Source organism: Erpetoichthys calabaricus, chromosome 10 (assembly GCF_900747795.2).
Source record: "Erpetoichthys calabaricus chromosome 10, fErpCal1.3, whole genome shotgun sequence".
NCBI lineage: Eukaryota > Metazoa > Chordata > Cladistia > Polypteriformes > Polypteridae > Erpetoichthys > Erpetoichthys calabaricus.
Genome location: NC_041403.2, coordinates 91,202,763 through 91,224,892, shown reverse-complemented (window position 1 = coordinate 91,224,892; position 22,130 = coordinate 91,202,763). Strand labels below are relative to the sequence as shown.

The 22,130-nt window shown below is 35.7% G+C and overlaps 1 protein-coding gene across 3 annotated transcripts in view; it reads right to left on the bottom strand.

The window, feature by feature from the left end:
* The window catches only part of asxl1 (ASXL transcriptional regulator 1), a 135,690-nt gene that overhangs the window by 22,800 nt on the left and 90,760 nt on the right, over positions 1-22,130 (bottom strand). For all 3 annotated transcript variants that reach the window (XM_028811586.2, XM_051932420.1, XM_051932421.1), the window contains 3 exons: positions 16,281-16,427; positions 11,244-11,407; positions 5,983-6,079 (listed from right to left, as the gene is read on the bottom strand). In XM_028811586.2, coding sequence (XP_028667419.2) covers positions 5,983-6,079; positions 11,244-11,407; positions 16,281-16,427 — 408 coding nt within the window. The remainder of the gene's footprint in view (positions 1-5,982; positions 6,080-11,243; positions 11,408-16,280; positions 16,428-22,130) is intronic.

Below are 22,130 nucleotides of genomic sequence, written 5' to 3'. Positions count from 1 at the left end.
TTGACTTTGTTTTTCTCTGGCTCTCTCTCTCCCTGCTCCTGACGGAGGGGGTGTGAGCTGCCGCCTTCAACAGCTTTGTACCGGCGGTGCTTCGCATACTTAAAAACAAACAGCCCTATTGATTTGTTTGCTTTCCTCTCGGTTTCCTTTGAAGAGGAAGATATGTCTGCATTCTTTTAATTGTGAGACAGAACTGTCATCTCTGTCTTGTCATGGAGCACAGTTTAAACTTTTGAAAAAGAGACAAATGTTTGTTTGCAGTGTTTGAATAACGTTCCTGTCTCTCTACAACCTCCTGTGTTTCTGCGCAAATCTGTGACCCAAGCATGACGATATAAAAATAACCATATAAACATATGGTTTCTACTTCGCGGATTTTCTTATTTCGCGGGTGGCTCTGGAACGCAACCCCCGCGATGGAGGAGGGATTACTGTATTCAGAGAAATGTGAGGTTGCAGTTAAGTAGTTTTTTTTTTTTTAATTTTTTTTTTTTTTTATAGGTAAACAGAAATTTATATGGAAATAAAGAGCAAAATAAATGTATTAAACGTGTATACCTTTGCTCCAAATAAAACTCAGCCAAAACATTCCACTTCCTGTTGACCAGGTTATCCATCCATCCATTATCCAACCCACTATATCCTAACCTACAGGGTCATGGGGGTCTGCTGGAGCCAATCCCAGCTAACACAGGGCGCAAGGCAGGAAACAAATTCCGGGCAGGGTGCCAGCCCACCGCAGTGACCAGGTTATATATTTTGCTATTTTATACAACCGACTAAGGTGAAAGATCTGTGTTACATCACAACTCAGACAATTCAGGTAGCACAGCTCCAAGACTGTAGTACGTTCATGTGATATTTCTAGCTTGAGACTCTGATTTATAGCCCATCTGAGAGCGCGTGAACATGATGCTAGACATAAAAAAGACAAGGCATTGACATATGCCATGCAGACAGAGCTGTGAAGAAGAGAGGAGGAAAAGTTCTGCTAAAAACTGTTGTTTGCATAAACAATATCTATTTCAAGATATCTATATTCAAGATGTGTTTATCACATAAAATGGAGTGTCTTTTGATGGATAACGCACCAATTCCACATAGAATTATATGTATAAAGGCAGAAGGAAATTGTTTATTTTATTGTCCATCATTCTGTGAATATGGGATGGATGGATGCATTAGGTTTGAAAGTTTGTCATCAAATTTGCCAGGTTTGTAGTGAGACAGAGGGAAAAATACCAAGTTTTCTCATATAACACAACTGGCGACAGTTATGATGATGCACTACACTAAGGCTGCATCAGAAATTTTTACAAGTGTATTTGAAGTTTACAGAAATGGTGCATTATTCACTAATTTTGGGGTGAACGTCTGGTCAGTTAAAAGACTGTGGCTCACAGGGGCTTCATACAGTGGTCATATTGATGTTTACAATTCTATTACTACTACTCATTTGATTTTATCCAGCATATTAACATGCCAACTCACTCTCCTTGATCCTGTTCTTACACGTGATATTTCAGTTAATAATACTGATTTATGCGATGTTTCTTTTACTGATCACTTTTCTATAATGATGGATTTAAATATTACTGTTGATGTTCCTACTATTAGCTGTGCTCCACGCTGTTCTCGCTTTATAGATTCTTCTATTATATCCGATTTTAAAACCATATTCTCTAGTCTTGATGTACATGTCCAATATGATGGTATCGATGATTCTGTTTTAGAATTTAATTCTTCTTGTAAAATGGTTTTAGACTCAATTGCTCCGCTCAAGATACGCAGTAATAAGGGAAGACCTGCTCCCTGGCTAAATGAAACTACGCGACCGCTACGCTGTGCCTGTCGAACTGCGGAACAGCGTTGGAAAAAAGATGGACTGATTGTTTCTAAACAGATTTTTAGGACATCTCTATTCAACTTCCAGGTTGCAGTTAAGAAAGCTAAACATGATTTATTCTCTGTTTTAGTATCCCCTCATTCTAAGAATTCTAGAATCTTATTAATTCTTTCTTTCAGGGCTGATGTCGACTTTTGTCAAAAGGAGGAGTTAACGATGGTAATCGACTGTAAACTGGGACAAAACCAACCGTTTTGTTTCAGTTGGACTCTCGTTGCTAGAAGGAAAGATAGATTCATTAGTTTGACCGAGATTTCCTGCGCTCGCATGAGTAGCAAGGCACAAACAATGGCAAAAATGGCACTGAATCTGGCGAGAGATCAAAGTGAATTCGTAGAGCAAAATTCTCCATGGACGACGTTTTGCCTATTATCTCTGAACTGGACTATTACTTGTTGGACTCAGATTTTGATACAAGTGATCGAAAACAAATTTGAGGTTCCAGCTTCAGTTGGCTGGTCCCCAGCTAATCATTGTATTGACAACGTTTGCCAGACACGTAAAGACAAGCCTGCTGCACATTCTTGGCAAACTGGCAGCCACAGCATGCAGCAACAGACATCTTGTTGATTTCTGTGTGAAACCATTGGTTTTCAGGAACTGTTTTTTGGAAAAAAATACTCAGCCCTCAAAGAGTTAAATTCAATTAATGCGGCCATTCACCCTCATTTTGTGATGGGATTAAATAGTACTGTTCTTTCATGTGAGAAGTTTCTTTCATTCTTTGTCAGAAAATTGATACAATCCGCTGTGGTATTTGTTCCAACTGGCTATATACTTCCTACTGTTAATCATGGCATTGTCTTAGAATCTTTTGATCTTGTCTCACTTTCACAGTTAAAAAGTACTATTGACACCCTTAAACCTATTCTCAGTCCTCTTGATATTGTACCACCAATCCTCTTAGTGGAAGCCTTTGATGTTTTGGGTCCACCTTTACTAGCCATTATCAATGGTTCTATTAGTGAGGGGGTTGTGACCTCATTTTTTAAACATGCTGTGGTGCGTCCCTGTCTAAAAAAAAGCAGAATTAGATCCTGGAGTTTTAGCCAATTTTCGCCCGATTTCCCAATTGCCATTTCTGGCTAAAATATTAGAAAGAATTATTTATAATCAATTGGTTGATCACCTTAACTCCAATAATTTATTTGAGATCTACCAATCTGGCTTTAGGCGTTATCATTGTGTTGAGACGACCCTCTTGAATGTATTCGATGACATCTCTATTATTACTGACTTAGGTGGTGCTGCAGTCCTTGTCCTCCTTGACCTGTCCGCTGCCTTTGACATTATTGACCATGAGATACTGCTGTTACGGCTTGAACATCTTGTTGGTCTTAAAGGAGCTACTCTTTACTGGTTCAGGTCATATCTAATTGGTAGACACTTTTTAGAGACTTTAAATTCCTCTTTTTCGTCTACTGCTCCTCTTAAATGTGGTGTTCCTCAGGTATCCATTTTGGGTCCTATTTTATTCTCTATATACCTTCATCCTATTAAAGAGTTATTTTTTAGGAAATTTAACATTTCTTTTCACTGCTATGCTGATGATACACAGGTTTATATTCCCGTCTGCAACTCTGCAATGAATCAACTGCACAACTCTTTTTGAACTAAAATGGATAATAATTTTCTTGATCTGAATCAAAATAAAACGGAGGTGCTAGTGGGTCCATCAGCTAAAGCCCAAATTGGTCTTGGACTTCTCGGCTCTTTCTCTGTCCTTTTGGGTCCATCAGCTAAAGCCCAAATTGGTCTTGGACTTCTCGGCTCTTTCTCTGTCTTTTGCAAACCTCAAGTCCGCAATCTTGGTGTTATTTTTAACAATAACCTCTCTTTTGAGAAAGATTAATTCTGTACTTAAGAGTTTCTTTTTCCAGCTTCGTCTTTTAGGTAAGATCATGCCTTTTTTATCTTCTAGGGATCTTGAGAAAGCTACTCATGCTTTTATCTTTTCTCGCCTTGATTACTGCAACTTGCTGTATTCTGGAATTAGCAAATCCCTGATATACAGTTACAGTTGGTCCAGAATGCTGCCGCTCGCTTTCTGGTTGGGGCAAGAAAGTCTGATTCTGTTTCTCCAATATTAGCTTCTTTACACTGGCTGCCTGTCAGTTTTCAAATTGATTTTAAAATCTTGTTGCTAGTTTTTAAATTTTACATGGGCTTGCTCCTGCCTATTTATCTGAATTGTGTGCTTTAAACCAGCCATCTTGAGTGCTTAGATCTTCTGGTCAGTTGTCTCTTGTTGTCCTTTGTACCAAGTGTACAGATGCTCCGCCACACTGTGGAACTCTTTACCTCATTACATAAAGGAGTTGTCTACAAACTGAACCGTTCAAAACAAGATTAATGACTCATTTCTATTCACTTGCTTTCCGTGACCTTCAGTAATACTGATGATTTTCTCATTGCGATTATGTAATTTTAGTTCTATTTATTTTATTTATGTTCATTTATTTTATTTCTATTTATGTTTTTTATGTTAATTGTATGTTTTTTCTTCTTTTATTGTAAAGCACTTTGGCCACAGAATTCCTATGTTGTTTTAAATGTGCTATATAAATAAATTGACATTACTGATCTTGCTCAAACTCAAAATTGGTTACACTAAACATTACAATCAAGAACATTCTCTTGCTTTATTGATTTGACCGAATTATTGTAGTTATCATATGGGAGGGCAGTCAGGATACCAGGAGGGAAGCTTGGGAATTGGAGTATGGAAGTGCAGCCCTGTCAGGTCCCTATGTATTGATAGAGGGCATTCTCAGGGGAGGACCTCCCTATTTTTACTCATGGCCAGGAAATGTTTTTCCAGAGGATATGATGTGGCACTGGAAACACCACCGGGTCTGACATAAAAGAGAGCCCACTGCCACACATGGGAGAGTCAGAGTTGGGAGACAGCACGCAACACTCAACTGGAGGATAGAAGGAGGAAGAATTGTGCTTTATTGTTCATTGGTTGTATTCTGTGGCTTACCACTGGAGAGGTGATCATTGGAAAGGTACTTGGAGTGAATAAATATCCTTTATTTTATTCTAATAATAGGTGGGGTTTTACTGTGTAATCTAAAGCAGAGCTGTAAATATATGAGTACAAGGAGTGGTTGGACCACTGTTTATGCAATTGAGCACTGAAAAGTTATAGCACCTTATATATACTAAATGTGATGAAATATAATTTTAAAAATCACATGTAATAGAAGAAAATAATGCACTACAGCAGCACACTTTGTGGCAACAGATTAAAAAAATTGAGGTAGTAAAGAAGCGCCAGTGCTAAATACTGTTGCTCCTGAAAGAACAGCACAAAATACGTCTGCCCTACAGGTAAAAATAATTGTTGAGCCATGTCTTAATGTGTTAAACATTTATGTCACTGCCTTTAAATGTTTGAGTAAATTGATTGTGTTCACCCCTTTAGTTGGTATTATACAGTACTAAATCTTGCATGAAGCCTTGCATGTTATCTTGTGGTTTTCCTTTCCCATGTTCCACAAAGCCAAAGTAATGTCAGGGGCCATTCCTTCTACCATCTTGGTCACGTAACCGTGCTAGTGAAGACACTAAACCTGCTCAAGTTGGCATATTAACACCTGTGAGTGGGTGGAAACAGAGCTGCAACTTTAGCCACGGCAAACCAAATGTGCATTTGTAATGTAGGTACAGAATCAAAATTATGTAAAATAAGTATCAAAGTAATTCTAAAATGTTAAAACTGATACTTAACGATATGTCAATACTTTTGGCAAATTTAGTTGCAAAACTGGAAAAATCAAATGATCACCTTTTGAAAACTTACTAAATCCTATTAAAGGTTTCATATTAAGTTTATATCCAGATTTGGAACATTTTCTCAGTGTAAATGAAAATAAAATAATGTCTTTCAAATTACATTATTTGGTGCAGAAAGAATAACTGAAGGCAATTTCACTCCAAATTTTAAAGTATGAGGACTTCCTGTGTGAAGTAGAGTTGCACAGCTAATATAGATCAATAAAACAAAAGTTAACTGTTTAAAGATTCTTATTTTTCAAGTAGACTGTATTGCCATTAACTAACATACTCACCGTCTGCAAGCCGCTCCTTCCAGCACTGAGATGCATGAGTGAAGAATTCATTATTGAGCGCAGAACTGCTAAGGCGTGACATGCCATCCACACACACCTGTGGAAATACATAAAGAGGCATTATTGTAGCTACAGTACAAAATTAACAAAAAAGCATGAAGTAAAAATGATCTAAAATAGCATTAAAAAAAGATGTGAATTATATAAAATATGAAACTATTAAGCTATTAATAAAGAGGATAAAGCAACTACTATTAAAAAATGTGCAAAAAAATGTAAATCTTAATCAGTTAACACGGTTAATTTTGGTATTTTTGAAGTCAGCTATTTTTCGCAATTGTGACATACATTTATTTTCTCTGAAAATTTATACTGTTAAGTGAAGCTGTATTTAAAAAAATGTCTTTTTTAAATATGCCTTATAAATGTATCCAACATGACGACTATAAGAAATGCAAAATAAAAGTCTTTAAACTTACTGAAAACATCAATTTTGAAATGCAAATAGCTCTAGTTTCAGAAAACATGCCTTCTGCATTTTGGTACCGTACTTTATGTGTGGGACAAGTTGGAAATAATGTATTCTCTTCTCTATTCATAACAAATGGCATGTATTGAGTTTTCATGAAAGAACAACCTTCTAGAAGGGTGCTAGGGAGTCAAATGGAAGTGCTGCAGGTCATAGTACCACAAATAATCTAGCAGTAAAACGTGTTAACTATTTAAATTAAATTAAATAAAGCTGTCCTTTAGGCACTTGTAGATCTGATCCCTTCTTACAGTTTAATTTAAAAAAATTGAAAATGCCTCCAACAAGTCCATGAATGACGTTTGCTTAAAAAAATGGTTTCATCTCTCTCTCTGTAGCAGCTCATTTTTGATATATACCAGGCTCATACTGGTAATCATTCAGCAACAAAGTTTAATTCCTTTTGTAGCCTGACATGTTGAAGGGTTTAATATAAAAGGTTGTTTTTCTTAATTTCACCTACAAATTAATCATATACAGAGTTTTCAAATCACTACCAAAGTACCAATGCAAGTGTACTATTACTGTAACTGAACTAGCTACTATTAACTAGCAAGTGGAGTGTGAGTTTGTCATGTATAGAAGAAACAAATGAAGAAGGAAGCCAGATTCCAAAAAATCTAAATTCTTTGAAGTATCTCAAAATAAGATATGGCTGCACACTTTGCTAGTGTATGTTTGGTAGGGATGGGAATTGATAAGATTTTCACGATTCCGATTCCATTTTCGATTCTGTTTAACAATTCGATTCTTTATCGATTCTCCTATCGATTCTTATTTTTAAAAAAGGAGAACACACAGGTCGATTAACTTAGAACTTTGTTTTATATCTTATCTTTGAACAAGATAGAAATTTAGGAGTAGCATGACGTTACAAACCCAACAGTGAGATCTTAAGAGATCCACAGCCTACGGCTCCTCGATGGGGTGCCATGGGGTCCCCAGAAAAAAATGTGTAAATGTAAAATAATAATAAAATAAATATTCTTCTGTAGCAATAACAAAGTACAACATAAATTATTCTGTGGCAATTACACAAGAATGTCCAGTAACATTTACACTCTCCTTTTTAAAAGTATATATGAGCTGAGCACTCAAAAATAAAACTACATCAGCCAGCAACAAATACAATCAACTCAAGTCCAATGGAACTGTGCACAGTGCAATTCTGCAACCATCAACTATTTTGATAGCTACATCCATGTTGGCCGCATTATCAACAGTGGCTGCCACAACCTTGTCTTTGATACCATACTCCTCCAAAGATCTCATCAGTCTCCTCTGCTACAGCTGTCCCTGTCTGTGCCTGGTACACTGGTTTGGTTTTGAGGACTTTTTTTTGAGCCTGGCCATTCCTGACATAATGCAGCGTTACTGTGAGGTAATGATCTTGACTAAAACTTGCCCATCCATCTGCAGTGATGGCTGCCTTGAACACATGTTTCAGCTCAGAAATGGAAACGGATGAAACATCTGGTAAGAGGAGAACACGCAAATTTGACATTCCCTGACTTAGCCTACAATTAAACACATTCACTTACCGAAAATCGGGGGCATCTACTGTGGCAAATGGGTGCAAGCCTTTTACCACAAACTTAGTCACTGCTCGGTGACATTCGTCTATCCTGGCCTGTGTCATTTTACTTTTCCCCGCCTCTGTGAAAGGAGAAGCTACCGGTAGACTGCAGCGAGAACTGCCAGCATCTGAGACAGCCAGGCTCTGTCTGTCTCTCTCATCATGGTCATCTAAATGCAATGCACAATAATAGCAGGTTTTGCAATAAGGCAAATCGCGCTAACATAATATGCAATGTTAGTTGATTAGTTACCTGCCGTATTAATGGGAGAGGACCTGCAAACGTTACCGCTGCTGCTGGGTTGAGATTCACTAGTCCGGAGCGGATCAAAAACACAACATTCATTTAAGGTTATCGCGTGTTTTGTGTGCAAATGCTTTTGCATATTCGTAGTGTTTCCTCCCTTTGATTAAATATCTACTTTGCAAGTATTGCAAGTTGCCCTGTTGTCATCCTTTCTCGTAAAGTATAACCAAACTTTTGTGCATTTGTGCCACTTAGGCGCCATGTTTCCTGCTGGGTAAATGACGCTACGCAACGCGGTGACGTCATTTGAGGCGACTGGAATCGATAGGGGAATCGTTTGCAAAAATGGCAAGCAATTCCAAGGAATTGAAACAGTGGGAACCGGTTCTCAACAAGAAACGATTTTCGATGCCCATCCCTAATGTTTGGTAAATTTTAAAAGCTTTTCTTGCACATTTATTATTTTTTAATTTATAAATACAGCTTTAATTAACAGCATAGTCCTCCAGGGCAAATTAACTTCTGCCACGACAGGATAAACAGCTTTAAAAAGACTTGAAAACCTCATCAAATTTATCCTTTAAATCAGGAAAAGAACCCAAAATGAGGAAGTATTTTGAAGTATATTTCTGAGGTAAGAATACTGTTATACTGTTGTGGTGAAAGGTTTATGTATACTACATAATGGACATGTATGTCAGGTATGTATTGGACTTTGAATAAGTTATATAACTGTTCTTTTACTGTGGCTGAATGATTGTACAACATAACATCTTTATTTACACAAAAAACATATATTTTGACCCTGTGATGGCTTCAGAAAGAAAACCCATGCAGTTTAACTTTGACTAAACAGCATAAACACACAGTGCAGACGGTTGCTGTGCTATATGAATAGCATATAAAAACTGCACATCACAAGGAAGCGTTCACTTCAATGTTAGTTTAAAAAAAAAAAAAATACAGCAGAAAAATAGTGCATTATTCGGAAGACTAAGCTCAGAGACTTTTCATCTTCCTTAGGACAATATTTTCTTCAGTGCTTGGTACTGTTCCAAAAACTATCAAAATGAGAAGCATGACCACAACACTGTTCATAACTACATTTGTCTGGCACCCGATCCGCATTCAATACGTCTCTTCTATTCTTCGGTTGATCCCGGCACTTTCCTACACATTTTCTTGCTCTGACCAATTTTCCCCATCTAAATTTTTGTATGTTGCCATTTTCACCTATTTTTGGTCCTTTCATATTTATTTTACATCAGACTTCCAATACTTTTTTGTCTACCTTCACTGATTGTTGCATCATACCAGTGGGAGGTGTTATGTCTAAGCAGTTTTCCTACCACAGCTCTTGCTTTAAGATGGAACACCCCAAGTTTGTCACAGGGGATAGCTGACTATTTACCTTTTACCACTTATTATATCTGGAGTTACAAATCAAGAGGGAATCTATTAAGGGAACGAAAGAAGGAACTACATGAGTTTAATGCTATTAATGCTGCATGTAATAACTGTTGTAAAACACCTGATGCTATTCTTCTCAGCTTACTTTATACTTTCTTGCCCTGCATAGAAATAGAATTTCCTTGCAAAACTGCAACAGTATAGCCACTGTTTTCTACTTCTAGTTACACTCTGCTTACTTAATGCACTATCCACCTAATGCATATACTAACATTTCTGGAACTATCTCCATGAAATCATGTTAGTATTTCCTGTTGAGACAGCACAACAGTAAAGATTCAGACAGAATGGGAGCAGGTTTTCTTAATGCTCTGTGCACTCTGTTTGTGATGCATGAATTGAAGATGGAAAAAAAAAAAAAGTTTATTTATGGTTTGTGTTAATCCTACCCAAATATCCTAAAAATACAGGAAGGAAGGAAAAAAAATGTAACTTTTCTTTCATAACCTAAATGTTTCGTTTTATTTAAAAAAAAAAAAAAAATCAATAGAAAAAAAACAAACTTCTTTCCTGGATTAAATTTATAGATATTCGTATTTCATCCTGCACTGGTTAGTCAGAGTTTAAATTTTCACTCTTAAATTAATAAAAACAATGTCTTGATGTTAATGAACTGTTATTTTGTACAAGTGGCATGTGAGATAGTGAATACATTCTCTGCTGGTAAGACAACCTGCTCTTAGTAAAAACACTTTACTGTACAAAACTGGACGCCCTTCTCAAACAGAAGGCTTATATCCCCTTTGACAATTTTAACTTTAATACATACGTGTATTTCTTGCTCCTGCAACATGATTCCAAAAGAGCTTTCTAATTTGAAACTTAATGACCTTTACTTTTGTGTTGGATGTGAATCTGGCATGTAAATAGCAAACTGTGACACTGTTTATCGGAACTTAAGAATTAGATTTTAGAAGAAGCTTCAGGGCACTTGTAAAGCAATATTTTATAACAGATTGTAATTGATGTTCAAACCTAAATGCATCTATTGCAAGAGTAAATGCAATAAATACAGATAGGCGACATACTATGAATAGAATATGTCTCCCAAAAAACTATATTTTTTGAGAAAACTTTTTTTTTTCCTGATTACCTCAGACAACTTCCCACATAAGGTTCAGTATGGCTTCAATTTCAACTACAACATGAACCCCATCATTCTCTCTATATGCAGTATCAAGCGAACTCATAGATGCTCTCTACAACTGACTTGATAAAACTACTAGTGCTTAAGTTAATTCGGTGGCATTACTGCAAATGGATATCATTCTTTTAATTGCACGAACAGGATAGATTACTAAATAAGACTGAATTAAACATAACTCTTGGTAAAAAATAAACTAAAAATGTCATCTAATTTCTCCTTTCCTCAGAACACACAAACTGCAAATATGTTAATATGAGAATGTTTTAACAAATAATCTGAAAGGATGACCAACCTGTCTATCAACCTCAGGTAACAGCAACAACAACTGCTGCTGAAAATGTGATGGTAGAGCTGCAAAAGTTCGTGTATTGATCAATGCCCGGATATTTGTATTCACTAAGATGGACCCTGGAGTCTCAAAATCAACTTCCTCTCCTCTGCGGCGCTTTAATGGTCCTAAAATAAAAAAAAATAAAAAAAAATTATATATAAATTAACCATAGGGAAGAACCAAGAACTAACTAATTTGCAGCATTTACATGATACCACATTCATTACTTTACTTAAACCATCACTAAAATTCAGCATTCAAATTACATTAACAGAACTACATATGTTACAAAATTAAAGAATAATCCGGCTGGCAGAATGCTTACAAGAATCACTGAGCAGAAAAGGGGAACTATAAGCATAGGAGAAAAGAGGAGAGTTTGGATGGCTTACAGAAAGTAATGAGGAGAGAACAGACAGAAAAGCAGGTTATACTCAAGCTCAAAAGTCATGGAATTCACCAGCATATTCACTGTTTATTTCTATCAAATGTCCAAACACTAAAGAATAAAACTGATCTGTTTAATTTACTTGTAAGTTCCAAGATGCAGTAGATCACTATCTTACTTCAACATTCTGCTTTACTAAAACTTTTCTGAATTCATTCATATTTGTGAAGGAGCTATTGTCTTTCTGGGTATCTTATCTTCAAAGCCAAAATACTTAATACTTTTTAAAATAAACTTAAAGGAAGGGTGTGTTCCATCCATCCATTTTCTAACCCGCTGAATCCGAACACAGGGTCACGGGGGTCTGCTAGAGCCAATCCCAGCCAACACAGGGCACAAGGCAGGAAACAATCCTGGGCAGGGTGCCAACCCACCGCAGGGAAGGGTGTGTTCCTCTGTATTAATACTTTGTGCTGCAGCAACGTCACAATGTTAGAACAAACCTGCACACCTGCTTAGAAAATTCAGATGGTTACCTGTAAATTCTGAGTTTGTTTTGGTCAGAGATCACGTCCCAATTAGCCCTTTTCACATTCCTGTATTTTTTTCTTATGGGAGGCATTGTTGAAGGGTAAACTCTTTCAGTTATCTAAAACACTGGTGTAACTGCAAAACAAAAGCTTCTGTGGTGTCCTTATATGTTCAAACTCAAAACAAACATCTTTACCTGATTTTTTACTGCTGTCCAACTGATTAAGCATAAAGTGATAAAAAATTTTCAAGCTATCAAGAGAGAAATTTTTTTATAAGCTGTTGCAGTAAGTATATTTTTAGCTGGCATATCAGACACAAAGAGTACATAAAGTTTATGTGCTGCTTTAAAATCGATGTTTGTTTCAAGACAATTTGTAGGGACACAGGAACTGGGTTTTGAAAGGCAAATGTTCGTCACAGAGTTAAGATGCAAGAGTCTGCACTGATAGAAATAAACACACTGGATCCTTTTTTAATGGTAAATGACTATGCAAGGGTCCATGCTCCTGATTAATATACACAACTTAACATAACTGTGATGAGCTCAATTTATTTTTCTGACTAACAATATGAACTAAGTTTAAATCTACATCTAATTCTATAGGTTTATGCTTTTCCCCATAAGATCTTGAAAGCTAATATACAATGAAAATGCAAACACTTATTGAAACAATGCAAAAATAAATGGCTGGTTAAGTTTACAACAAATATTAAATTTATAAGATTACAGCTAATTTACCTGGTTTATTCTATATTAGCTGCGGTGGGCTGGTGCCCTGCCCGAAAATTTGTTCCTGCCTTGCGCCCTGTGTTGGCTGGGATTGACACCAGCAGACCCCCGTGACCCTGTGTTAGGATATAGCGGGTTGGATGACTGCCCGACTGATTCTATACTGTAGTATACCGACAATCGTTAAAATGATAAATCTAATGTTAAGTATAAAAAAGGGGATTAGCCGAAACTACCACCACACTGGCAAAAAAATCTTTAAAAACTTGCATTGGTAATTATAAAGGAATACCTCCACAAAAAATTACACTGTCAACTTGATGATTTTGTTGCATAGTGCCTTTTCGTAACAAAAATTGATTTTTGGAAGTAAAAGGAGAGAGGAAGATTATATGCTAACTAACAAACAGGTTTATTAATAGGAGTTAACTAATAGGCTTACCCATCAATGCACCATTTCCAAATTTTGGGAAAAGGGCTAATTAAGCAAATGCTACAATTTCAAAGTAGTCATTTTTTGGCTGCTGAGACTGAAGTCACACACTTTACACTGAACAGGTTAGGGGATAGTTTAAACATTCACTTTGATTTTTAAACACTCAAATACAAGCAGATGATGAGGTGTGCTACTAAAGAAAAAACAACTCTGTTACAGCAGTATATACAGTGTTTTCCTCATTATTTCACAGTGGTTATGGGCAAACTAGTACCTAGACCGTTTCAGTGCTCTCAAAGTGAACACATTAAAACCTGCCAAACAAGAAATAAAAACTGTAAGTGAACTAGAAATCTTGGTGGAGAGAGAACACCTAGTCAAGGCTCAGTGCAACAGGACAGATTGAAAGAAGAATGCATTGGAATAGCTGGGTGTATAGATACAGGTATCTTACTTAAACAAGACTGCAGTTGACACAATTACCAAACACTATAATGAATAACCCACTGATAAGTAATAAATAGAAAAAGTTAAATACAGTGAAAACAACACTGCAAAGATTTGAAAAGATCTATACATCATTATACATTTACAGTATATATTAAATTTACATTAAATTTAGATAAATACAATGTAATCATTATGTGTCACCACATAGTTAATAATTATGCAAAAAAAAAAAAAAAAGACATCTCTGCTTTATGTGGTAACATATGGTTGTTAACAAATGTCAGAGTGATATAAAGAAAGTAAGCAGCTAATCTAATATCTTTAAGTAAGGAATAAAATCAATTCTTTAATCATATTCAATATGAACTAGTGATTTATACTTGTATGGTGTAAAGAAAAAAGGCCATGCTGATTTTCAAAATAATTATGTTTGATTTAAAATTAAAAACTTTTATTCACATCACTAGCCCCAAGAAAATTACATTTTCACGGGGTTCTGGGAAGATACTTGAGGAAGGGGTGAACAAGATAGATACTCTTCTGTGTGAGTTTTCCTGCTTCCCTCTCTTTACAGACAGACAACCTAATGAAATGCTCTCAAAGAAATTTATCAGGCCTGAAGAAAGCAAAGGAACAGATGGTGTAATTTACAGTGCCTTGCATAATGTTTGGGATACGACTCATTTTTCCTTGATTTACCCCTCTCCTCCACAGTTTAAAATTACAAATGAAACAATTCAGACATGATAAAAATGCCCATTACAGACTTTCATTTACAGGCATTTGCAAATGTTTCGGTCACACCATTTAGAAACATTTTTTATACATGGTATGCCCATTTCAGGGCACAATAATGTTTCAGCAAAGAGGCATCAGAGGTGTTTGTGATTACTCTGGTGTGTTTCATTGCTTCACCAATACAGGCATAAAATATCTTGGCTTGATTCTACCTACAAACTATTCTGGAGTCTGTACTTGCAATTGTTCAACATGAGGACAGGGGCTGTGCTAATGAAAGTCAAAGAAGCCATCATGAGGTTGAGAAACAAGAATATAAACTGTTAGGGATATTGGAAAAACTTTCAGATTACCTAAATCAACTGTCTGGAATATCATTAAGAATGAATAACACACTGGTGAACTTCGTAATCATAAATGGATTGGTAGACCAAGGAGGACTTCCACTGCTGATGACAAAAGAATCCTAACTACGGTAAAGAAAAAGCCCCAAACGCCAGTCCAACAGATCAGAAACAGGGGTTTTACAAAGCTATAAAATGGAAAATTCTTGAATGGCCAAGTCAGTCACCTAATTTAAATCCAATTGAGCATGCCTTACATAGGCTAAAGAGAAAATGTAAAGTGCACAAGGCCCTGAAACAAGCAGGAGCCTAAGATGGCTGCATTACAGGCTTGCCAGAGCATCACCAAAGAACATACTTGGCACCTGCTGATGTTTGAATCGCACACTTCAAGCAATCATGGCATGCAATGGATATGCAACAAAATACTAAATATGACTGCTTTAATATACCTACCATTACTATTTCCCAAACATTATGGCACCCTGAAATGGAGGGACTATGTTGAAAAAGTGTTGTCTTTTCTCCATGGTGTGACTGAAATCATATGTAAATGAACTGCTTGATTTATAAATTTTAAACTGTGGAGGAGTAAATCAAGGAAAATTGTGCCTTTGTCACAAACATTACAGTACAGAAGGCAGCATACGTACCTGTTCTTCCCCAAGAACTGCAGTGGGACCAGTTTCAAACCTTGAAAGAATATCAGTCCTAAGCAGAACCAGCTAGCCAGTTTATTTTTAAGTATCATGAACAAAGGTATATAAAATGCTCCTTAATATCAAAATAAGCCACAACAAATAGATTATAAAACCATCAATTGCATAATATGTGATTTTCTTCAAAATAACAAAATGTAAATAGAAATGAACAAAACTAAAACTTGAGTTATAACTGCAGTACTCCTGAAAAGACTTCAAAAAACACATAACACTACAGGTATTTTCCATAAAGAGCTAAAAATCCTTCTTTTGCTAAGTGTTTGTATATTAACTGATTTCAAAGCAAAAACAGAAAAGCTATTGCCCCGACACGTACACTCACTAGTGAAGTTCATCTAGACATTTTGTGATAGGTTTCATAAAACAAACTGTGATAAACAATGCAATAAACAAAGGAGTCTAGGATGTAAACCCCCTTCCATCTTGTAAATATACATACCTCAAGACAACCACCACAAAGTTTCTTTCAGATAAACTTTGGCTATATAAAGCAAACACTGCCAGACTGTGAGCACTAATGTCTATTACAATTTTTTCTCTGTTCTGCACAAAATACACAATTTGTAGATTCCAAATAGGACAAGCTACGAATAAAGACACAAAAATTGTACCTGATATTCAAAGAAAGAGTTGAACATTAAAGTATTACTTCACACCTGTGCGAGACTTGTGAAGGCTTTTAAATTGTTGTCCTGGTTTTCTTCCAAATTCAGGGCGACTCCGTAGTGAATTTGAGCATGTCATTGAGGGGTTACTACTACATTTGCTATTTGATTCTGCTTCTCTGTGTTTTCCAGAAAAACCTAGAATAAATTCCCAAAACACATTGTAAAATGGATATATAGATCTATACATGCGCACACACACACACTCAAAAAAAAACACAAGCACACAAACTGACAAGTTTTAAAACTATCTTAGACTTTCAAATTTTGGTAAAACATTGTGCCTCGGTACATAAAACTAAACTGTGCCTGGTCATGTCTCAACAAAGATCACAAGCTGTACAGTGCCATACTCCATGAATGCAAAATTTGAGAACTTTTTTTTATCAGAAGCGAATCCATTCTACTCCACTGTATGTGGAGAATCAGAATTTTTAGAGATGAACACAAATGACCAGTTTCTAAACAAAAATCATCAACAGAATCAGCAATCTGAATCAACTTGCTGATTTTAGGACATTGCAAATTTACAAAGGTTACATGGGCAATTCTATTTAAGTTTTTAAACACACCTTGGACTATAAACTTAGGGTGAAGGTACAGTGTCAAATGCATAAACTTTCGAGAATATACTGTACACTCTTACATTTTTAGATTTTACATAATTGATTCTGTAAATTAGATTACAGTGACAGAGATAAACAAAATTGATAATCAGTACTATATCTGATACATTTATGTTGCACACAAATCTCCGTATCTCCACACTTTGCAGACCTATCAGTAAAAAGGTAAAATCTAAATAAATATTTCACTATAAGTATTTAGCAACAGGTAACAATGTGAAGTAAAGAATATGATACTGGATAATTATTTCAATGTCTATTCTTTATAAAAAAAACATTTAAATACCTTGTAGGGAGGTTAGTAACCACCAAAACAGCACCAAAAAATTTCACCCACTGGCACAAGTCAGACTATAAGTTACTTATGCCTCATACTTGCTCCTACACCTCAAGGCAAAATTATTGAAATGAACATTTACTTAGTAAAATATGATTTCAATTCAATCAAAAGTTCCAAATACCATTTCTATAATCTTAATTCAGAGTCATCTTGACGGTTTTTAAATATATATGATGAGTGAAGTAAAATAGCAGTAATAACCTGTACAAGTTGTTTAAACAGTATATCCAAACCCAAATGTGTAAATACTTTGGTAAACCATCAATGCTTTGATCAGTCTTGATGAGGATGACAAAGAGTTGTGAAAAGCTGTGCTTTCTTGCTGACGACCTGATTAAAATTTTTGACAGTGTTTTATAATGTTCAGACATTTAACCATCAGCAGCAAAAAATATTTTGGGGGATAGTTAAGTGTTTAAGTGTTTATTTGTTTTTTTGTAAAGTAAATACCCACACACAAACTGCAAACAGAAAAAATAAGCAGTGGACTGCTGGAGCTGACACAAAACCGACAACCATTTTATTTGTTGATAGTTAAGGAAACATGTAACACCTGAGCAATTAGAATCATCTGTCATTCATTTGTAATCAATACTTCTAGTCATGTGGGGCCTCATGTACAGTATAAACAGTGTGTACACCCGTTTCTATGCACACTTTGAGAAGTATAAAAACTTAACATTGCCATAACGCCACGCACATTTTCACGGTAGCCTCCCACCTTGCATACACAAGTTTCTGCTTGGTTTTGCAAACTGGCAACACCAGCAGTGCCGTTTCAGTGTGGTCTTCCTTTTTTCAGATACACCTCAATGAGGCAGGATTTATCAAATATATTGAAATTAATTGCATTTCATTTACAAATTTAAGGCACTTGATTGTAATCATTCCGTAACAATATAATGGTGCACGCAATGGCCAAACTATTCCAAATACCATAGCTGTTTTAGCGTTGTTGCTCTCAGTGCATCACTCAAGAGTGTTTCAATCCACTGTATCTGTTTGGAATCACAGTTGTACAGCAGCTGATTGGAAAGCCCTGGAAGGCATTTATAGCACATGCTGCCTCAGGGATGTCACCAGCATCTGGTATTCATGTGCACAGTCTATTCGAACTACTCCCATCCAGCATACACTTGCATTTCCTGCATGGACCTTGAGGCTCAGAAACAGTTTCTTCCCAAGAGCTATAAACACACTCAATCAGTCCATCAAGTGCTCCAGGTAGAACTGTCTGAACTTATAATACCAGTTACCTCACTGTAAACTTGCACTACAACTGTAATATTGTACAATATGAGCCACTTTGTAAACCATTTGCACTATCTGCACTACATGTACATGCATATTGTACTTATGCTTTTATACTATATATTTTTCATTGTTTGTTATATTATTATTATTAATGCTATTATATAATTTTATAGGAAAACAAGTTTATGAAGGATTTGCATATTGAATCTGATTGTACCATACAATGGCAATAAAGGAATTTGATTCAATTCAATAGAAGAGAGTGCGTATTTACAGATGATGATGACTGGCTTCTAAGTTAATTTAGATTTCCAAGAGCTATCCTCTTGGCGCTGTGTGCTGTTCAAATACTGGGATGTATACTTGATGTCATTTTTATGATGAAATGCATTAAAATATGTATATTACATTTTACAGATAAATTGTTAACTTCATTTAAATAATGTATACTGTTAAAGATTAAACGTGGGGGGCATAGTGGCACAGTGGTAGCGATGAGCTGGCTCCCCGTCCAGAGACTGATCCTGCTTCATACTGTTTGCTTGCTGGGACTGGCACGACCCTGGATGGAATAATTAAACACGAATTATGAAAATTTTTCAATGTTCCTTAAAAGTTCTGAAGAATCAGCATTCTAAGCTTACAGCTGGTTTTACATTTATCAAAGAGCTTTGGGGTGATTAGTTATGTGGAAAAAGAAAATGGAAGGACAGGAATTAGGGGTTGGTACATTGGACACACACAGTACTGCTGCAATAAATTATTGCATCAAGGGTCACATATGTCCCAGCAAGCATCGCGTGGGAGGCAGGAATTATCCCTGGATGGGGCGTCGGTTCATTGCTACCGCTGTGCCACTGTACGCCCATGTTAAGTTTAAAGCATTTCACCATGAAAATGATATCAAGTACACATCTTAGTATTCTAAAATGTTGAGAGAGCTGTAATATCATGAATATAATGAATTGTGTGTGGCAATCAGTACCTGCATGCTCCTGTCTGTGAAAAAGAAAGCCCATTTAAGAAGCACGTAGTGATTCACACACATAGAACAAATAGAATATGAAGCATTTACCTTGCTACTTTAGTTACGTTGGGATTTGAGTAACTCTAGTAAATTAAACAACGATTTTAAGATGAAGTTACATTTCATGCTGACTGGGATTTATGGAGCGGAAGTGCATGGAAGTCAGCTTACACAAGGTTTTGTGCATATGCACATTTTCACTTTTGTCCATATACCATGCTTTAGTGTGACTGCTATGCACAGCGATATACATAAGGCCCCTGGAATTATTGTTTTAAACACTAATGTAATTTTTTTCCAATATTGGTATATGTAACACACTGCCCAGAAAAAACACCTGAAATTCTCTATTTTAGTGACATATTCTTCTTTTTATGTAGAATACATATTTTTAATGAATATATAATACAAATAACCTTCTATATTCTGTCTGTCTTTTAAAGCATCATGCAAAAACCATTGCACCTATTTCTATGAAACTTGCAATTATTTCCGGTACTGTCTAACTTACAATACGGGCCAGATTTCAGTTTTTCTATATGTGTCTACAAAAACTATAAATGTCACTGAAAGTTTCCAGTATCTTCTGAAATAACACTAAATTAACCAGCACTACATATCTGCTAGATGACAGCAGTAGCAATAGTATGCATGATGTTTATTTAAAATCTATCTTCTGTCTTATTCTTATTGTCAGATACATATAAAATTAAATTTCTGACTGTATGATCAAGTATCATATGACAACCGCTGCATCTCTTTCTGCAAAACGCCACAGCTATTTATGATATACATATACACTACTGTTCTAAAGTTTGGGGTCACACAAATTTTTATGTTTTTAATAGAAAAGACCTTTTATTATCAAGATACCTTTAAATTAATGTAATGTAAAAATACAGCCTTGGTATTACTAGTGTTTACAGTGGCGATTACTACTTGAAATAACTGATTTTTAATTTATTATTCACATATGGCTGCAAAGCACTGTTTTCAGCAGTTCCTTCAGCGCCCTAATGACTGGTAAAATCCCTTGTCTTATACTTAATTCCTTCTCCTTAACATGTTAATTGGTTATTACAGAACCCTTTATAACTGAATTAACACTAGTGAAACCTTTTATTCTGTTCACTTGGGTTACAAGGTACTGGTATTCCTAAAGTTCAACTGTGGGTTCAAAAATGGTCACAATTAAACTGCTTTCTCAAGAAACATGACATTGTTTTTTTTCTGCCTTTAGGGGAACAGAACATGGCTCCAATAAAGGTTCCAGTAGTATTTAACTACAAATTTCAGTACTTGGATTTTGCTAATGACAGGAATAGCTTTTTTCTAGCATGCATTCCAAATAATCTGTTGGCACTGTGATGGCAGTTTTGGAAACTTTGTGACCCCAAGATGCTACTTTTTTCTATTTTTCTCCGAATGTGATCCTTTGGATTTTTTTTTAACCTCTCTTCCAGTCCTACTCATTGTACATGGGGGCAAAGTAAACTTGGATCTTCTTGCAGGAAAGCTGGTAACAGTTCCCGTTGATTGGAACTTTTGTAAATATGGGTATTTTCAGGCAAGTAGTTAATTTTATAACCATTCCCTCACTAATGAGTGTTAAAACAAACTTTTCCCTATTGAACTATATGTCCTGTTATCTTCCCCATGTTGATGAATGAATAATGGAATTTGGTTTCTGTGCCACCTAATATTTATATCCAAGTGACACAGTGAAAGAGGAAGTCATGGATTACTGCTTGAAACATCTTACAGAAGTATCTCTATTTTCTACGCAGATACCATTTTTCTTGAACCCTCAATGCTATTACAGGTGTACAACATTCCTTTTTTCTAACTATATATTGACCACCAAAATATAATGCCTCATTTATTAATGAATTTTCTAATTTACAATCCACTATAATAATTAGTTATGACAATAATAGCAAGTGACTTCAACTTTCATGCAGGTAATTATTGTGATACAAAAGCTACAGAATTTTTGGATCTTTTGATTTTACTTAACATATCACCCAGTTAACGCTTAAAGCAGGTCACACATTAGTCCTGGTTATCTTCTGTGGGCTTGAAAATGATTTGACTCAGGGTATTGGTATATTCACTCATTGCTTGTCTTTTCTTTAATGTTACATGCCACTTACTAGGACTAAAGAAAAGTACATTTTTCAGAGGTTTTTTGATAGCACAGTTGTTGGAACCTTTTCTAATATAATCTGTAATCTAATAATATAGTCATCAATAATATAACAATCAGTCTTACTCTAGTATCTGCTCTAAAACAACTAGCAAATTAAATATGAAGGCTGACAATTTTAGGTTATGTTATATTTTAGGTTGTTTTTCTATTCTTTGTCTTTTTTTTATTATTTTTTTTTAAACAACAACTGTAATACAACAGAATACAGAGGCAGTTTGTAAAGCTGAGACAATGTTGTAATTTTAGTTTGATGAGAGAGATGGTCCTATTTCTCCAAAATGATAAATTATGGTGGAGGAAATCTAAGTAATCTACTGTATTTACAACAACTGACCATCTTTTGCACCTAGCTCATTCTGTTGAATGGAAGCTTAAACCAGCAGGA